The sequence below is a fragment of the Poecilia reticulata genome, chromosome 6 (genome assembly GCF_904066995.2).
Source record: "Poecilia reticulata chromosome 6, P_reticulata-male-v2, whole genome shotgun sequence".
Lineage (NCBI taxonomy): Eukaryota > Metazoa > Chordata > Actinopteri > Cyprinodontiformes > Poeciliidae > Poecilia > Poecilia reticulata.
The window spans coordinates 20,226,099-20,240,303 of NC_088835.1; the positions used below are offsets into that span (position 1 = coordinate 20,226,099).

A 14,205-nucleotide genomic window follows, 5' to 3' on the forward strand; every position below is an offset into this window, starting at 1 on the left:
GGAGACATTGTCACTCCAAAAATGAAATTAGAATAATGAAAAAGCTATGTAGAAACTTAGGAAAACAGGCAAAATAAGAATCCAAAGTTTTCAGGGAGGAAAAGAACTTCGGGCAAGAAAACCATGCAATTGTTAAGTGTCTACCTTTTTAACGACCATAGTTACACATTCAAGCTTAACAGCTTGGTTACAAGCTCCTTTATGAAGAGCCTGGCAACACAACTTCCTGTTAGCCAAAAAACAAAAGAACTCTACAGACAGTATTTGCAAAGCAAAAGCTGATTCCAAGGTTGCAAAAGAACATAAGTAAAAATAATTCTAACCCAGGTTTGACCTTCAGTCAAATCAAGTTTGATTTCTTCAAGTTCCTGAAGAATAAACCTGGCCTTCAGTTTTCTGATTCTTCTGTTGCTGTTTTCTTCTGTCTCAAGTATTGACACTCAAGAATGACACATCATCTATTAATAATAGTTTGTTTTCCAGGTGCCACTGTAGCAAATGTAATTGACATTTTACCACTTTCCAAGACAAAACTGATTAAAAATGTATTGGCAGTGGATGGGTACTGAGAGATGCCAGCTTGAAACCACGAAGAAGCCCATGTTTCTTGGGTACTGGAGGTATTTACCTGGTAAAGAGGTCTTGAAACACATCTGTGTGCATGAAATAGATGCAGGGCCCCCGGAAGATTCCTGGCATGCACACAAACTCGCTGGACAGCTGTGGAGGTGAGAGTCCACAGTAGACCTCGACGCGTACAGACCATGTCGTCTAGACCCAATAAAATAGCCTCCATTGTCAAACTAACTCTGCGACATTTATGACACGATGAGTTTATGGCAGAGAGGAATCCAGATGTCAGAGCTTTATTTTCTCAGGCGAACAACTCAAAGTAAAATACACTGAGGATAAGGCAATGAAATAAGTGTAACAGCAGTTTTTAGTGTCCTCCTGGTGCCATTTAACTCCAGTAGATAGTCTTTCCGTCCACCCTGGAAACAAAGTTAATACTGGTCATCTCTGTCCTTCTTGGTCTTCCGTCTCCCTGGAAATTATTTGATGTGTCCTGAAGGTCAAACCCAGTTATTCCCACCGTCCCAGTCTCACACAGTTAGTAGTCATTGCTGTCTCTCTCCTTTTTCTCTTCTTTCTTCCTTAAACTGAAGCAAAGCAGCTTTTGCCCGTTGGCCTCAGCGCCACAAACACAAACATTCCCACTAAGGAAGTGCGGTGCCTCGCACAGTTTTTCTCTGACGGGCACTTGGTTTTAAAGTGACATGCACTCCGTCAAACTGCAGAGAGCGAGCGGTCCTCTCACTTTCTCTCTCACGGTGTTTGTTTTCCAGAACAGAGGGATGTGCTTACAAGCTGAACACCTCTCACGCACCTGCTCCAACTGGACAATAACTGTTTGTTCATCATTCTCAGACTACGGTGGTGACACACATTTGCATGTGGACTCACAAATTTTCAAGCTAAGGCATACAGTGTTTTTTGAAAAAGTATCCACATTATTTCATCTTTTTGATAATGCTTTGCGTTACTACTACAAGTATTAGAGTATTCTATTAGGATTTTATGCATGCGTGGTTCGTTCACTGGGCAGCAAGCAACTCAAGAGGAGTGTCATTGTCCAGTCAGTGTAACACCCTGCGCTGCAAAGTCCCGCCCTTTATGGACAACAGAGGTCAAAGTCCTCATCACCCCAGACCTTCTGAATGACTTTAATGCAATTTATTGTCACCTTTCAAACACAGAAACACATTACTTTTAGGTTCCAGAGGGCGACCTCTTCCCACATAATTACGTCATACATGTCAAGCAGTTACGTCTAAACAGTAATCGTGCACATAATCACATTTAATGTCAATCTAGCTGATGCTTGGAGAAACTCAATCGGATCGTCAAACAAATTTTGATTTTATCGTTTTGGCGATGATGAAAACCAAGACCAAAATTAAATATCAAACAGTTTCTTCACCAAGGGCATGTCTTCAAGGACTTTCACAGAGTTGCTATGACTGGTAAACTGTGAGGTTGTAAGTGCCTTAAGCTGCTTCCCCTAAATTTTGTTTACTCTGATGGTAACAAAGATAACACAGCCTGGAGAACAGAAGGAGCCACCAGTATGGGCCACCTATTCAAAAGGGTGTAGAGACACTGGTCGTCCAAGATCCACATTGACAGTTGTGTGAAATTTTTCAACGTTTTGGCAGGTAAATGTGCCCACATTGTTGGATTAAAGTTATAGGCTAGCACTTTGGCAGCAGAATGATCAGGTCAGCTGAAAGTGTCACATTCTTTCCCATCTTACAAGCCTTGTGAAGGTCTGTGGAGTGTTTGTGTTAGCCATGCAATAAAAAAAATGAAGATGAGGGGTCTGGTGTTTTCTGTGGCTTAGTGGGTTTTCTAGCCTTAGTACATGGAGTATTTGAGGAGCACCTGGAAACCGCTGTTGTTTTTAATGGCATGTCAAAACTGTGCAGAATTTGCTGCTGCTGGAGTGCATGATGGCGGTCAGCAGGGGACATATATCGAATGAGTCCAGTACTGCCAAATGTGTCGCCATCCAAGCTGATGAAACAGACCACTGTTGTTTCAACACAGACACAGCTGGTCTATGTGTTAAGATATGTTGATTTGCAGCGTGGAGTCCAAGACCGTTTTTCTTTCTTGCAAGTGCAATGTGTGATTTAATAGATACCATGCTTTTGGAACGTCTGAATAATCGTTTTTCAATGATGACAAGGAGAAACTCATTGCTCAGGCATATGATGGCGCTAGTGTAACAGGAGCCGCTCAGGCTGTTGTACTTCAACAGATCTATGAGGATTTTAAATGTTTAAATGTTGAAGGGTTATTTTAACATAACTCTTCACGCAGGCCGAATGGAAAAAAAAAATCCCAAACAACGTCATACCATCTCAAACACAAGAGCATGTTGCTTCTGACAGCACTGGGAGTTTCGTCAGGATGTTTGCAACATAAAATGGACTTGTTTTTTCTTCCCCTCTCAGTCAGTATTCCCAGGACTGAATATCCTCATCTGACCTATTTAATAGGAAAGTATATTATCTCAGCCAAGAGAAAAAGGCTTATATAATTACTGTGTTTATTGGGACAGAAATGAGCAGTCTTATAATTTCTTACACACCAATTTGCAACAATGGCCACATGGAGGCAAGACAAACCCCAATATACGATCTGTGCTCAGAACATCGGTGGTCCTGTGTAATGTGTGAAACTTGTTCCAAGTCTGTTGTAAACTCTGGCTTGATGGTGCAGCTAAAAAATATGTCCTGAATTATAAATGGTTTCTGTTTTATGAGTGGTGAAAAGGCTGAAACACTGAGAGCTGAGTTAAAACTCAGGATTCGTGTCCTGAAAGCCAGTAGGATCTATTTTATTTCAGTTGTAACCTTTAAAATAAAAACAAAGAAAAGACAAACAAATAATTTATTTTATCTCTTCTGCTATAGTATTATAGGAAAGATTTTATAAATAGAGATTTCACTTTAAATGTACCATAAAGTAATTTTTTGCTCTTTCATAAAACCCAGTCTGACTCTACATAGCTTTAGTGAGCTTTTATGGACCTCTGTCATTCATAACATTGTTTAAGACCAAAGAGGCTGTTCCTTGACTGCTGAGCTGGTATATATTTATCTGATATATTTAATTGTGTTTGACAGTTAGTTGTCTGTTGCTTAAAAGCCAGATAGAGGTTTTGATAATGTCATTATTCCAGGTTAGATACAACTTTAGATTATTATTTTTTTGGTTCCTTCATATTTTTCAGTATATTTTAAAGAATTATAAAGTTAATGTTCTTATTTAACCAACTAGGGCCTTGTTTTCTGTTGTACCATCACTAGTGTCTTGAGAAGCCTATGAGGAATGTGACCTAACCCTACGGTGTGAATTTTCCAAAAAGAAGCGGGCCTTGACTGGAGATGCTTTTGGGCCGCTATAATTTATAACAGGGTGTAAATATTTGCCCTGATGGGGAGGGAGACGAGGGCTTAGGCATGACAGTGCACCGTTCCCATGATTCTATGTGTTTACAGTGTCCTGCTGAATCCTGGGAAAGGTCAAAACAGGGCTGGGACTTGAAGCGACAGTGTGTCAGCTGACTGACTATGACCATAGAAACAAAATGAAGAGCAGCAGGCAACTATTTGGGGTTTTAGAATGGTTGTGTTGTGGCTGACAGAAACCAACTGTATCTTTAACAAAAAGTGGTGTTAAAAGAAAAGCATTAAATTAATTGGATTTACTGAGTCCGTTGCTTTGTTTTGTTATCTTGCCCTTGGAAGTACTTTTTAAAAATTGTATCAACATATTCTCCAATTAGAAACAAATTTCTTGTTTGAATGAAAAAGAATTTGAAACCCTGAGTACATATACAACAGTCAGAATGGTATTTAAAACATGCAACATATTGTACAAGGTTACATAGCAGTGACATCTGGGTTTTTATGATGAATTGTGTTCATTGACACAAACAGGACACAGGAGAACCAGGAGCTAACTTTCACTGTGTAATCTCCCTGTGCCTCCTACGTTGCCGCTCTCTCTCTCTCTCTTTGCCTCTTTAATCTGCCCCTCTCGTCTCTCCCTATCTCTCAATCTTCCTCCTGCTCTGATCTCCACTCATGCATGCTACACTGGAGTGCAGGGGAGTCAGAGACGGGGGCGAACGCCGGAGAGCGGCAGAGGGAAATGGGTCATCTACACAGAAAATTATCAGCAGAGATGCACACATCCACCAGAACAGTTGTCTTTCTTTTATCTGTGACAGCACGGCTCCGGCTTGAGCAGGTTTAATTTGTTATAAGTTTGTTCTCAGCCCACGCTGTGTTAGCTGTCAAGTAAAGAAAGATTGCAAGTGACACGGAGCCAGGGCTGAAATTCAATTCCAATCAGTCTTGTTTAATGTGATCGTATTAGAGGTGCAAGCGGGGAAATCGATGACATAATGCAGCTGAAGAGAAACATGACAGCGGGGGGGGGATTCTGTGTGTTTATTTTTTAGGAAACATTTTCTACAGGCTTCAGGTTGTAGTAATTTGAGTAAGAAAACACACCCATGATGACATAAAACCTTTGAAGAATTGGGAGTTGTTTGCCTCCTAAGTGTCAGAGATGACCTAGTTTATGTGTTTCAGTCTTTAATATAACACAAGCACGCCCAGAAGGGGGTTCACTCAGGAAAATGCTTGCACGGACGTACGCAAACTCTCCCTCATGAGCTAATCATTCTCTCCACTTTGCCTGGCAGATAAATATTAATGAGGATTACCGTGTTACTGCAGTACACCCACTGGAAAACAACAGACTGCAACCGTTTCCCCGCTCTGTTTCTCTTTGTCACCCAATCAACTCCATCCACACACACACACACGCATGCACACACTCCTGCTGCCTCCACCATCTTCAGCTGAGTCTGAGAAATCTTTATAAAAATATATTTTTTTCTTCATACACCCTCTCCACCTATTCTTCCTTATGCCCCATACACTGTCATTGCAGGATTGACACACACTCCAACTATGAATAAACTCCTTCATGTGGGTGAGTCACAGCCAGTGCCTTCATTCTCACAGAGACATGTTATCTCTGTGGAACAAAGGGCACAGATTGTGCCGGGGATATTTAAGGAACATTTCGGGTTCTCCACATCCTGTTTCGGGGCAGACGGAATTCAGATTCTTTCCCATCAACCCGTCAAATTCTCCTCTTTCAAATTTTTTGGGAGTCTTGCTCTTTAGAGGATCCCATGCTGTCATGTGGGAGAACATAGAAGCAGATATAATGATGAGATTGTTTTGAGCTCTGCATGAAGGCGACAGTGACTGAGAACACACAAAAACAGCCGTCTTTCCGACCATCCATCCATCCATCCATCCATCCATCCATCCATCCATTGGGGGATGTTTTGGCAGTGGACACAAGAGTCCTACCTCACCATGGCTACCCTGCTGGCAGCCTGTCTCCATAGAGAAAACACATTATCAGCAGTTCACCGCCTTCAGCCTGTGCCCACAGTCAGTAGGAGATCCTCTCCACATTTATTAGAGCAGCATTTGGGTTTACTTTGAACTTGCACGCAGCTGTGTCATGTCCCTATAGGTCTGTGGGCTGGTTTTGGATGGGGGGGAAAATTAACATTACCTCACAGTGATGAAAGACAAGAGGGCGAGAGTCCCCGCTATCCCATTCCCCCCTCTTTTTTTTGCCCTCACTGACTCAATAACATTCCTTCCTCTGAGCCTTGGGGAGAAAAGGGGGGTCCCTTTTCATGCCAAACAGGGTGTGGTACAAGACCTTCAGGAGGTGTTTCTCTTTCTCTCCTCCACAATCTCTCCGCCTTCTCTTTTTGTTTTTAATTGGACCGACTGACCACGGCCCTCATCTACAGTCCTGCGGGCATTTTGAAATCCCAGGGAATCAATACTGTAGCAAGGCAAAGCAGAGCTGCAGGCCCAACAGCTCGAAACTGATCCGCACTAACGGGGGTGGGGGAGCGATAAATAAATTAAACCTAAACTTATGCAGCTCGTTGTTGCAGAGCATTAGCCGACACGTTAACTTTGCAAGAGCTTTGATGCATTCTGACTAATGTCGAGACAATAACATCAGTGGCTTGACCCGCGGACTGCCGGAGTCCAGCGCTGACCTTCCCTGCGATTGGTGCAGAAAACACATTTTAAGGTAACAAGAATCGATTGGTATTCCTGCCTCATCACCTGTCTGTCTGCTTCTGGATAATGCTAAATCACATTTGTCTGCTGCATTTGTCCGGCTAAAAGGGAGCCTCGTAAACATGTGCATGTGAGGGAACTCCCACCTTTCTACCCTCAATGCCGCTACTTCGGTGCCCTGACAACAACATGTTTCCATGGAGAGCAGTTGATCCTAAAATTTAAACCAACACAAAAACATGCACATAAAAACACACATGCCTGACTTAATCGCAGCCCCGCTTCCCTTTGTTTGTTTTGTTTTCAGCTTAATTTCCCCCAAAAAAGAGAGTTGAGACGCTTAACATGATACCAGGATAACAAAGGCGGGAGATAATCCTAATTCTAACTGCTCAAAGGCAATCTAAACACAAAACACCCCCCCTTAAAAGGAGCTGTTTTAAACTTTCAACACTAACTGCACAATTTGTCATTATATTAAACACTTAGGGCTTTTCAAATATCTAAGTACTTTTAGCTCTTCTGTTGCCACTCTTACTTAAAGGGTCTGAAAAGTCCTTGTCAGTCTGTAGTCGACAAATGTCCTATGTGAGTTTATGTAACATGGGTTAGTCATAGAGCTGCGACCCTTTTAGCAGATGTTTATTATAATGCTGAATTATTATGCAACACTATATTTGTTGACGTTAAGTCGCTTTTGTTAGAGTTTTACTTAAATGTCTGTATTCTGCAAAATTAAAGGATTAGTTAAGCTTTTTTAAAGCGAGAGATTTTGTGAAAATATTACAAATTCGTAGGAATGTAAGTAAATTCTCGGAGCAGTGGACGCCTGGCAGCTAGCAGCCCGTTTGTTTACTTTTGTGTGAGTGCATTCCTTAACGTCAGGATCAGGAAGAAGTGATAAGGTGTCATAGGAGGAAATTAGTCCTGAAATGAAGAGTAAAGCAAGGTCAGAGATCACGTCTCAGGGCTGTTTAAGTTTATAATTTCATCAACTACTGCAAATATTTACAAAGGAAATGTATTACGCTAGTAATCACACACACAGCTTGGAATTTGTCCAATCCTGCCAGTTCATTTAACACAATGTGGATCAGAACTGGTCCAAATGATGCTTCATTGGAGATGATGTGCCATCCACACCCAGCCAGTGCACTGGTTCAATCAATGGGTGACAAATGGTGTTGTGCCCTGTTACTACTCTAAAGTTACGCTATCAGGGGATGAGTACCGACAAAAAACGGCATGCATGTTCATAGAAAAATGCTCAAGGATATGAAAAACAAGGCTTAATTTGATGATCGAGAAGCTTGCAGTTCAATGTTTCCATCACAACCACCCACACCGCCAGGTCAACAGCTTTACAGAAAATATACATACATTACATACATGTTAAGTTGTTAAGTTGTATGTGTATTACAACTTAACACTCCACAAACAGCTCCTATTGCACTTGGACAAGTCCGAGATTGGCAAAGATTAGACAAAAACGAACAAAGTTATCAAACATGGCAAGTCAGAGCAGGACAAAGCTGAAGTGAAGCATAAAAGTGAAAGTATTTAAGTGACTCAGTAAAGACATAGTGCCTGCTTGTCTCTCAGAATGGTACATTATAGCACATAGGCTATTTGCCACTGTGGAACAAAGAAAGACCTCTTTATCAATTTATTGGACAATTTGCTTCACTTGTGAGCCGATGGAAAAACATATAGATAGTCAGTTGAGTGTTTATCGTTTATAAAGCAAATACTTCAAAAGAGCATAGTTTCATTTCTGGCACAAAAACAAAAACAAAAAAAAACATATTTATGTCAATCATTGCAAGTAACCCAAGCCTTCAACCTGTCAGCACACAGCTGGTTACAAGAATAATAGGAGGCAGGAAAAGGGAATCCAATCAGTGAAAGAGCAACGGAGACCCTTCCTCTCAGTATGTGGAGATCTGCTTTTCTCTTTTAATTAAGGTGATTGCCAATGGCTACTGCTACTCAACTCAAATGTTGAGCAGTTCCCACTGGTCATTAAGGTGACATGACTGGACAGAGTGGACAATATTCAATAGAGCATCTGCAGCACCAGCATTCAAAAATGTTGAACCATTTGCAATACAGCTGAATTTGTTTCAAGTATTGTTATGTCTCATAAACATCTTGAATATTGTTCTAATTAGTCCAAATAAGTAGTAGAAAAGTCAGCAGTTATTAAGATTAGGGAATTTACTGAAGTGTGCGGCTTCACGTTATAAAAACTAAACTGTAGACAAGATCACAGTTGCCAGACCTGTTAACGTCCTTCATGGAAACATGTGTCTTGGATTCAGCTAAAAAGGTAATTGGATTTCTCAACAGTGTAAACAATGACCTTGTCAATGCAATTGTATTGATCTGTCCAATTTCTGTTTCTGGTCATTTGTGTCGCATTTTATTTGGTGATCAATTAGAGTGAGTAATTTCTGGACAGTTTTTTTCAGCTTGACTCTTTAAGCAAAATATAAAACATTTATTCTTGTTAACAAATGTAGCACATACATTATAAAGTGTTTTACATAACTTTACTTATTTCTTACTTATTAATGTTTGTTTTTTGATTTTCCTTTTTGATTAAAAAAATTGAAAGAATTGCAAACGATCTTCTGTTCACACACTTGCAATGGCACAAGAGTTTGTAACCTCCTGCACCAGCTCACTGTTTGGATTGTCGACCATCACTGTTCAGGTAAACTGCTGCCACAGATGGTGAAGACACTCAATGTGTATCATTTTCATGCAAACTAGAATTTCAAACATTTTCATTTTTTGCATCATTGATTAATTTATAAATGTCTCTGTGTTGCCCTGCGACAGACTGGCGACCTGTCCAGGGTGTACGCCGCCTCTCGCCCGAAACGTTGGCTGGAGATGGGCACCAGCACCCCTCCCGACCCCACTGAGGGAAAAAAGGGTGCAAGAAAATGGATGGATGGATGGATGATATTTTTGACAACCTTATAGGCACAAGCTGAGTTGCATTAAATGGAAAATGCAATTGAATCAAACAGAATAATCAACTTCAATCAAATTTCTGGTCAGATTTGTTCAAATCATTATTCCTTCCTTCACCAGTAACTCTTAGAAAAAAAGAATAATTTATGTATTAAACTTGAATTACTTTAGCACAGCTCAAGGATGAATAACGATTTTAGTGCCGTTTGTGTCAAAGAAGGAAGCAGGCAAGTTAGGGGAATGTGAGCTTGGGCTTATTAAAATGAAAGCAGATTTTATAATCACATGTATAGTGTGTGTGTGCTCTTGTGTGTACCACTGTAATCTTTGTGTGCACTCAAAGAACCACAAAGTGAAACACTGCAGACCTCAAAATGCTAGTTGGAGTCAGAACTTTTTCAAACATGAACAAACTCACATTACAATGCATCAAGAGACTTGGATTACAAAAGAAAGGCACTGTTCTTTTTCTGCTTGATCCTCCAGGCACCTCATGATTTAGAGCTAGCTGTCTGGTATAACTTAAGCCCGAATCGCTCATCACCTGGACGCAAGCCCTATTTAACTATGATTCACTTAATACCAGCGTTTACAACATGAAAGAGCACCAGTGTGCATCACAAAATGAACCCTTTTTGGGGGTAACACGCTCACACAGCTGCAAACTTTTCTTCTCCTCACTCATAGTTAGCTCTCTGCTGGAGTAAACATGTTTTCTAAAGAGCTAAAGCCACGGCACGTTGCAACCTGTCTTTTGAAACTGACAGAAAGGGTAACCGTGAATGCACATTCCGTATCTAAGCTTAACTATTATCTTTGGCCTTTAGAGCACGCCCACCAGTCACACAAAAAGCCCCTGAACACTGAAGCTTCTCTTCTACAGCAGAAACAAACTGACTTCCAGCATGTAATGCGCTCAGCACTCAGAGCCATGCTGCACTTCAGGCTATGTGTGGTTTAGGTTGATAAAAATAAGAAAAAAGAAAGAAAATCTCATGTCTCATGCCGGTTTATATGCACTGTCAGAGGTGGCTTCCCCTCCGAGAGAGTTCCGTGTAACCTTGAATCCGAGGACAGTAGTTGTATACATTTGCAGTGGCTGAAAGCTCCACAGACTGACAGGCTCATCCTGACAGGAAGGGAACACCGAGAAGTATTGTCCATAGCAGAGATTAAAAGCTTTGCTCTTCTTGCCTTCCACCAACTCAGATCTAATACGGTTCCCTGGATTAGCCAAGAACCTTTTCAAATCCCGTTTCAAACACAAAGCAGCACAAGCAAGCACTGTCACACAGATGGACCTTTAACCCCAACGCAAAGTTAAGGTCGAAGGTTGAAAGGACATCAGATGAACCTCTTACCCTCTCTCCGCTGTTCCTCCGGAGAGTCCCCACCGGCAGCTTCAGCATCAGCCGGCGGGTCCTCCCGGGTGTCACAGCTCCCTGGACCACCATGGTACGCTCCAGAGTCTGCGTCTCTGTGGGCGTGCGAGCATGTGTGTGCGTGTACGAAGTGGGTGTCCTCGCCGTCCCGTCCAGCCTGACAGCCGTGCTTCACGCGAGTTTTTACGCGTGGGTGTGTGTGCGACAAGAAGGAAAGTGTGGGATGTGCAGAACTCTCAACTCTGGTCCTATTGAGAGCCCCTCTCTGCTCCGGCTCCCCTTCCTGTCAAAACACTGGCCATTCTCCTCCGTCTCCAGCTCTGCTTCAGTCTGCCGTTTACGAGGTGAATGAGTGTGTGTAAGAGTGTGTTGCAGGGGAGGGAGAGGGAGCGCGCTTTGTCTCCCTTCTCCTCTCTCTTCTCCTGCTCCGACAGCTCCCCTCCCTCCCACTCAGACTCACTTCCTTCAGATGGGGGCTTAACCAGGTCACTGGATTAATGTGACGTTATAGCTCTTATTAGCATACGCACTTGTGTCACATGACACCATAATAATTTTTGGAGCAAAAAAAAAAAAAAACACCCCCACTACTTTCTCTCTCTCTCTCACCCACACACCCAACCCTTACACAGGGAATCACGTGGGGAACCTCAAAAGGAATATGGGATGTTTTGCCATCTGGAGGGGAGATTATCTCTGAAATCCCACATCCAGCTTTCGCTCCCTGCACTGTCTAGGCTATCGGACACAATGGGGGAATATGTCACATACAGACAAACACACATCCCTGCAGTCAACCATGCCCACTGCTCCTGAAAGCAGAACCAAACCGTAGAATGAATTTGTTCAGGGAAACACTGAGACATTTTACGTATGTTGCTCTCCAAAGAGCAGTGACTGTAGTTTTTCTTCAGGGTACGTCCGGTCACAGATAGCCGCAGGGAGCATCAGCACCCCGTTCAGCTGAGTCAGTCTCCTGTATCCATCACTATACTCTTTACATGTCCATCAAAGCTATTGGAGTCATGAGTTACAGCCACTCCAAGTGACTTACTGTCATATTCCCATCATCACTCACTGGTGGGCTCTGTTCGCCTGAGGACATCAATACTCAGCTGTCAGCTGATTAACCAAACTCAATCAGCTGACAGTCGAGTATTGATACACATCTTACACAGAGGCAATGATGTTGGATGTTGACTTGCATGTACGGTTGGGGAACAAATACACGGTATGAATGAAAAAGTATTCACAACTTAAATTCTCTCACCTTGTCACTTTAACTCCACCGACTTCACTGTACTTTTGAATATTTTAGATAGACAAACTCATGCTTGTTCATAACTGTAAAGCGGATGAAGAGCAACATGGGTTTTTCAAAGTTGTTTAACAAATAAAAATCTGCATCTGTGTGTCTGAGTTTTAAACTCCCTTTCCTTGATTTGCCTACATGGAATATAGTGGAACCAATTATCTTTACTGGCCTACATACAGGTCAAACAGTGACACTGTGCAAAAATCCTGAAGACACCCTCCCCACAGTGAAATGGGATGAAGGTGGCATCATACTGTGAGGTGACTTTTCTTCAGCAGAGGCACAGATGTGGGTCAGAGCAGAGGGGAAAATGGATGGATGTCATCTGTTACAGGATGCAGATGACTTGAGACAGGAGTGGAGGCTAACCGTGAAATGGCACAAAAGCCTTAAGGCTACATCCAGAGTGTCCCAGTCAAAGCCCAGACCCAAATCCAATTGTCAATTGCAGCAAGACTTGAAAACTGATGTTCACAGATGCTGTTCAGTTCCAATGAGCTTGTGCTCATTTGCAAAGAGTCAAAAGAACTGCTTGTTTTTAGATGTGCAAGTAGAGCTGCATAAAAAACTGCAGCTGTAACTGCTGCTGTTTAAGACATGGTGTTAAAGTTCTGAAAATGTATGATTTTTTTTCATTTTTTTTTATTTCTAAAAATGAAATTAAAAACCATGTCCTTCCTCTTCATTATTGTGCTTCCATGTGTTAGTCCATTTCCTAATATCCCATTCAAATACATTAAAGTTTTGTCTTTGTAATGTGGCAAAACATAAGGATGAATATATTCTATCACTGCAGAATGCAAATGTTTGGTTGGTTACAGAAGACTGACCGCTGGATCTCAGATCGAAGCCACCCATGTTCCCTTCCTCTAAGTAAGAAGCCCAAGGCTCTGCGGCTACGTGCTTTTATGCGTGTCAAACATGGGCTCAAACCCACATTTTGCTAAGGTGTAGCGACAAACAGATAGGAATAAAATAATCTGCAGTGGTAATCCCCAGTAAGCATTATTTATTCAACACCATGTCCTACATCTGTGAGTGAGTGACTGTGGCCTACATGAAAAATATCAGACGGGATATTTATAAACTCTGTCTGCACACAGACAGAACTCAGAAAAGACTAACTGAAGTGGAGGAGATTGGAAAAAAAACAAACTTAAAACAATGAATCATTTCTGATTCTTTGTGGAAAAACTGTTTGTGGAAGAAGTTAAAAAAGATCTCAACAAAGATCAGTTCCTGCTGCTGTTCCACAGAGATCATAGGACGACACAACTCTGCTTAGTTTATATGCAAAAAAAAAAAAAAAAGTAAACTGGTTTCACCCTGGTGGTGAAACAGAAAAACGTTCAAAAGCTGCAATTTGCCTTGTGCACAAAATGCAGCTGTCCTCAAAATGAACCTTGAGCTAAGAATAGAAAGAAAACATGCAGATACAAACAGACAATAAAAGAAAACAAAGGAATTACTCCCTGAATATGAGACGTGTTAATGAGAGGGGGGGGGAAAGCTGCTGGATTGTTTGGGTTTTATTTCTGCCTTGTATCTGCCGAGTCTTTGTTTGTAGCTGTAATAACAAGACGCAGTGGTTCTAAATTGTGCCATTCTGGCATTGTTCTGCATTAATTTACCCTGATAACTCTGCCTGCCTCTGCCCACGGCTGCCTGACTCATCCAGCTCCTGATTGCGTGTGTGTGTGGGAGCGAGTGCGTGTTTATGGAATTGCCCTATAGTTAGACTCTGCCCATCACAATCAGGGAAGGAAGGGGGGTTGAGCTAAATGTTTGCATTTCGAAGCTCCACAAATTGCAAGGTATTGTG

The 14,205-nt window shown here is 41.9% G+C and overlaps 1 protein-coding gene and 1 long non-coding RNA gene across 11 annotated transcripts in view; one reads left to right on the plus strand and one right to left on the minus strand.

The window, feature by feature from the left end:
- Positions 1–14,205, minus strand: part of frmd4a (FERM domain containing 4A) — a 112,878-nt gene that overhangs the window by 59,495 nt on the left and 39,178 nt on the right. Inside the window, exon 1 of one of the 9 annotated variants that reach the window (XM_008411283.3) lies at positions 11,048–11,509. The exons of 3 other annotated variants lie outside the window; for them this stretch is intronic. In XM_008411283.3, coding sequence (XP_008409505.2) covers positions 11,048–11,140 — 93 coding nt within the window. In that variant the 5' untranslated portion in view covers positions 11,141–11,509. Of the gene's footprint in view, positions 1–628; positions 1,191–11,047; positions 11,510–14,205 lie in introns of those variants that run through there. 5 more of the 9 variants (XM_017305246.2, XM_008411279.3, XM_008411288.3 and 2 more) reach the window with 5 other exon arrangements.
- LOC103466015 (uncharacterized) overlaps positions 1–14,205 on the plus strand; it is a 30,414-nt gene that overhangs the window by 13,409 nt on the left and 2,800 nt on the right. The window lies entirely within an intron of this gene.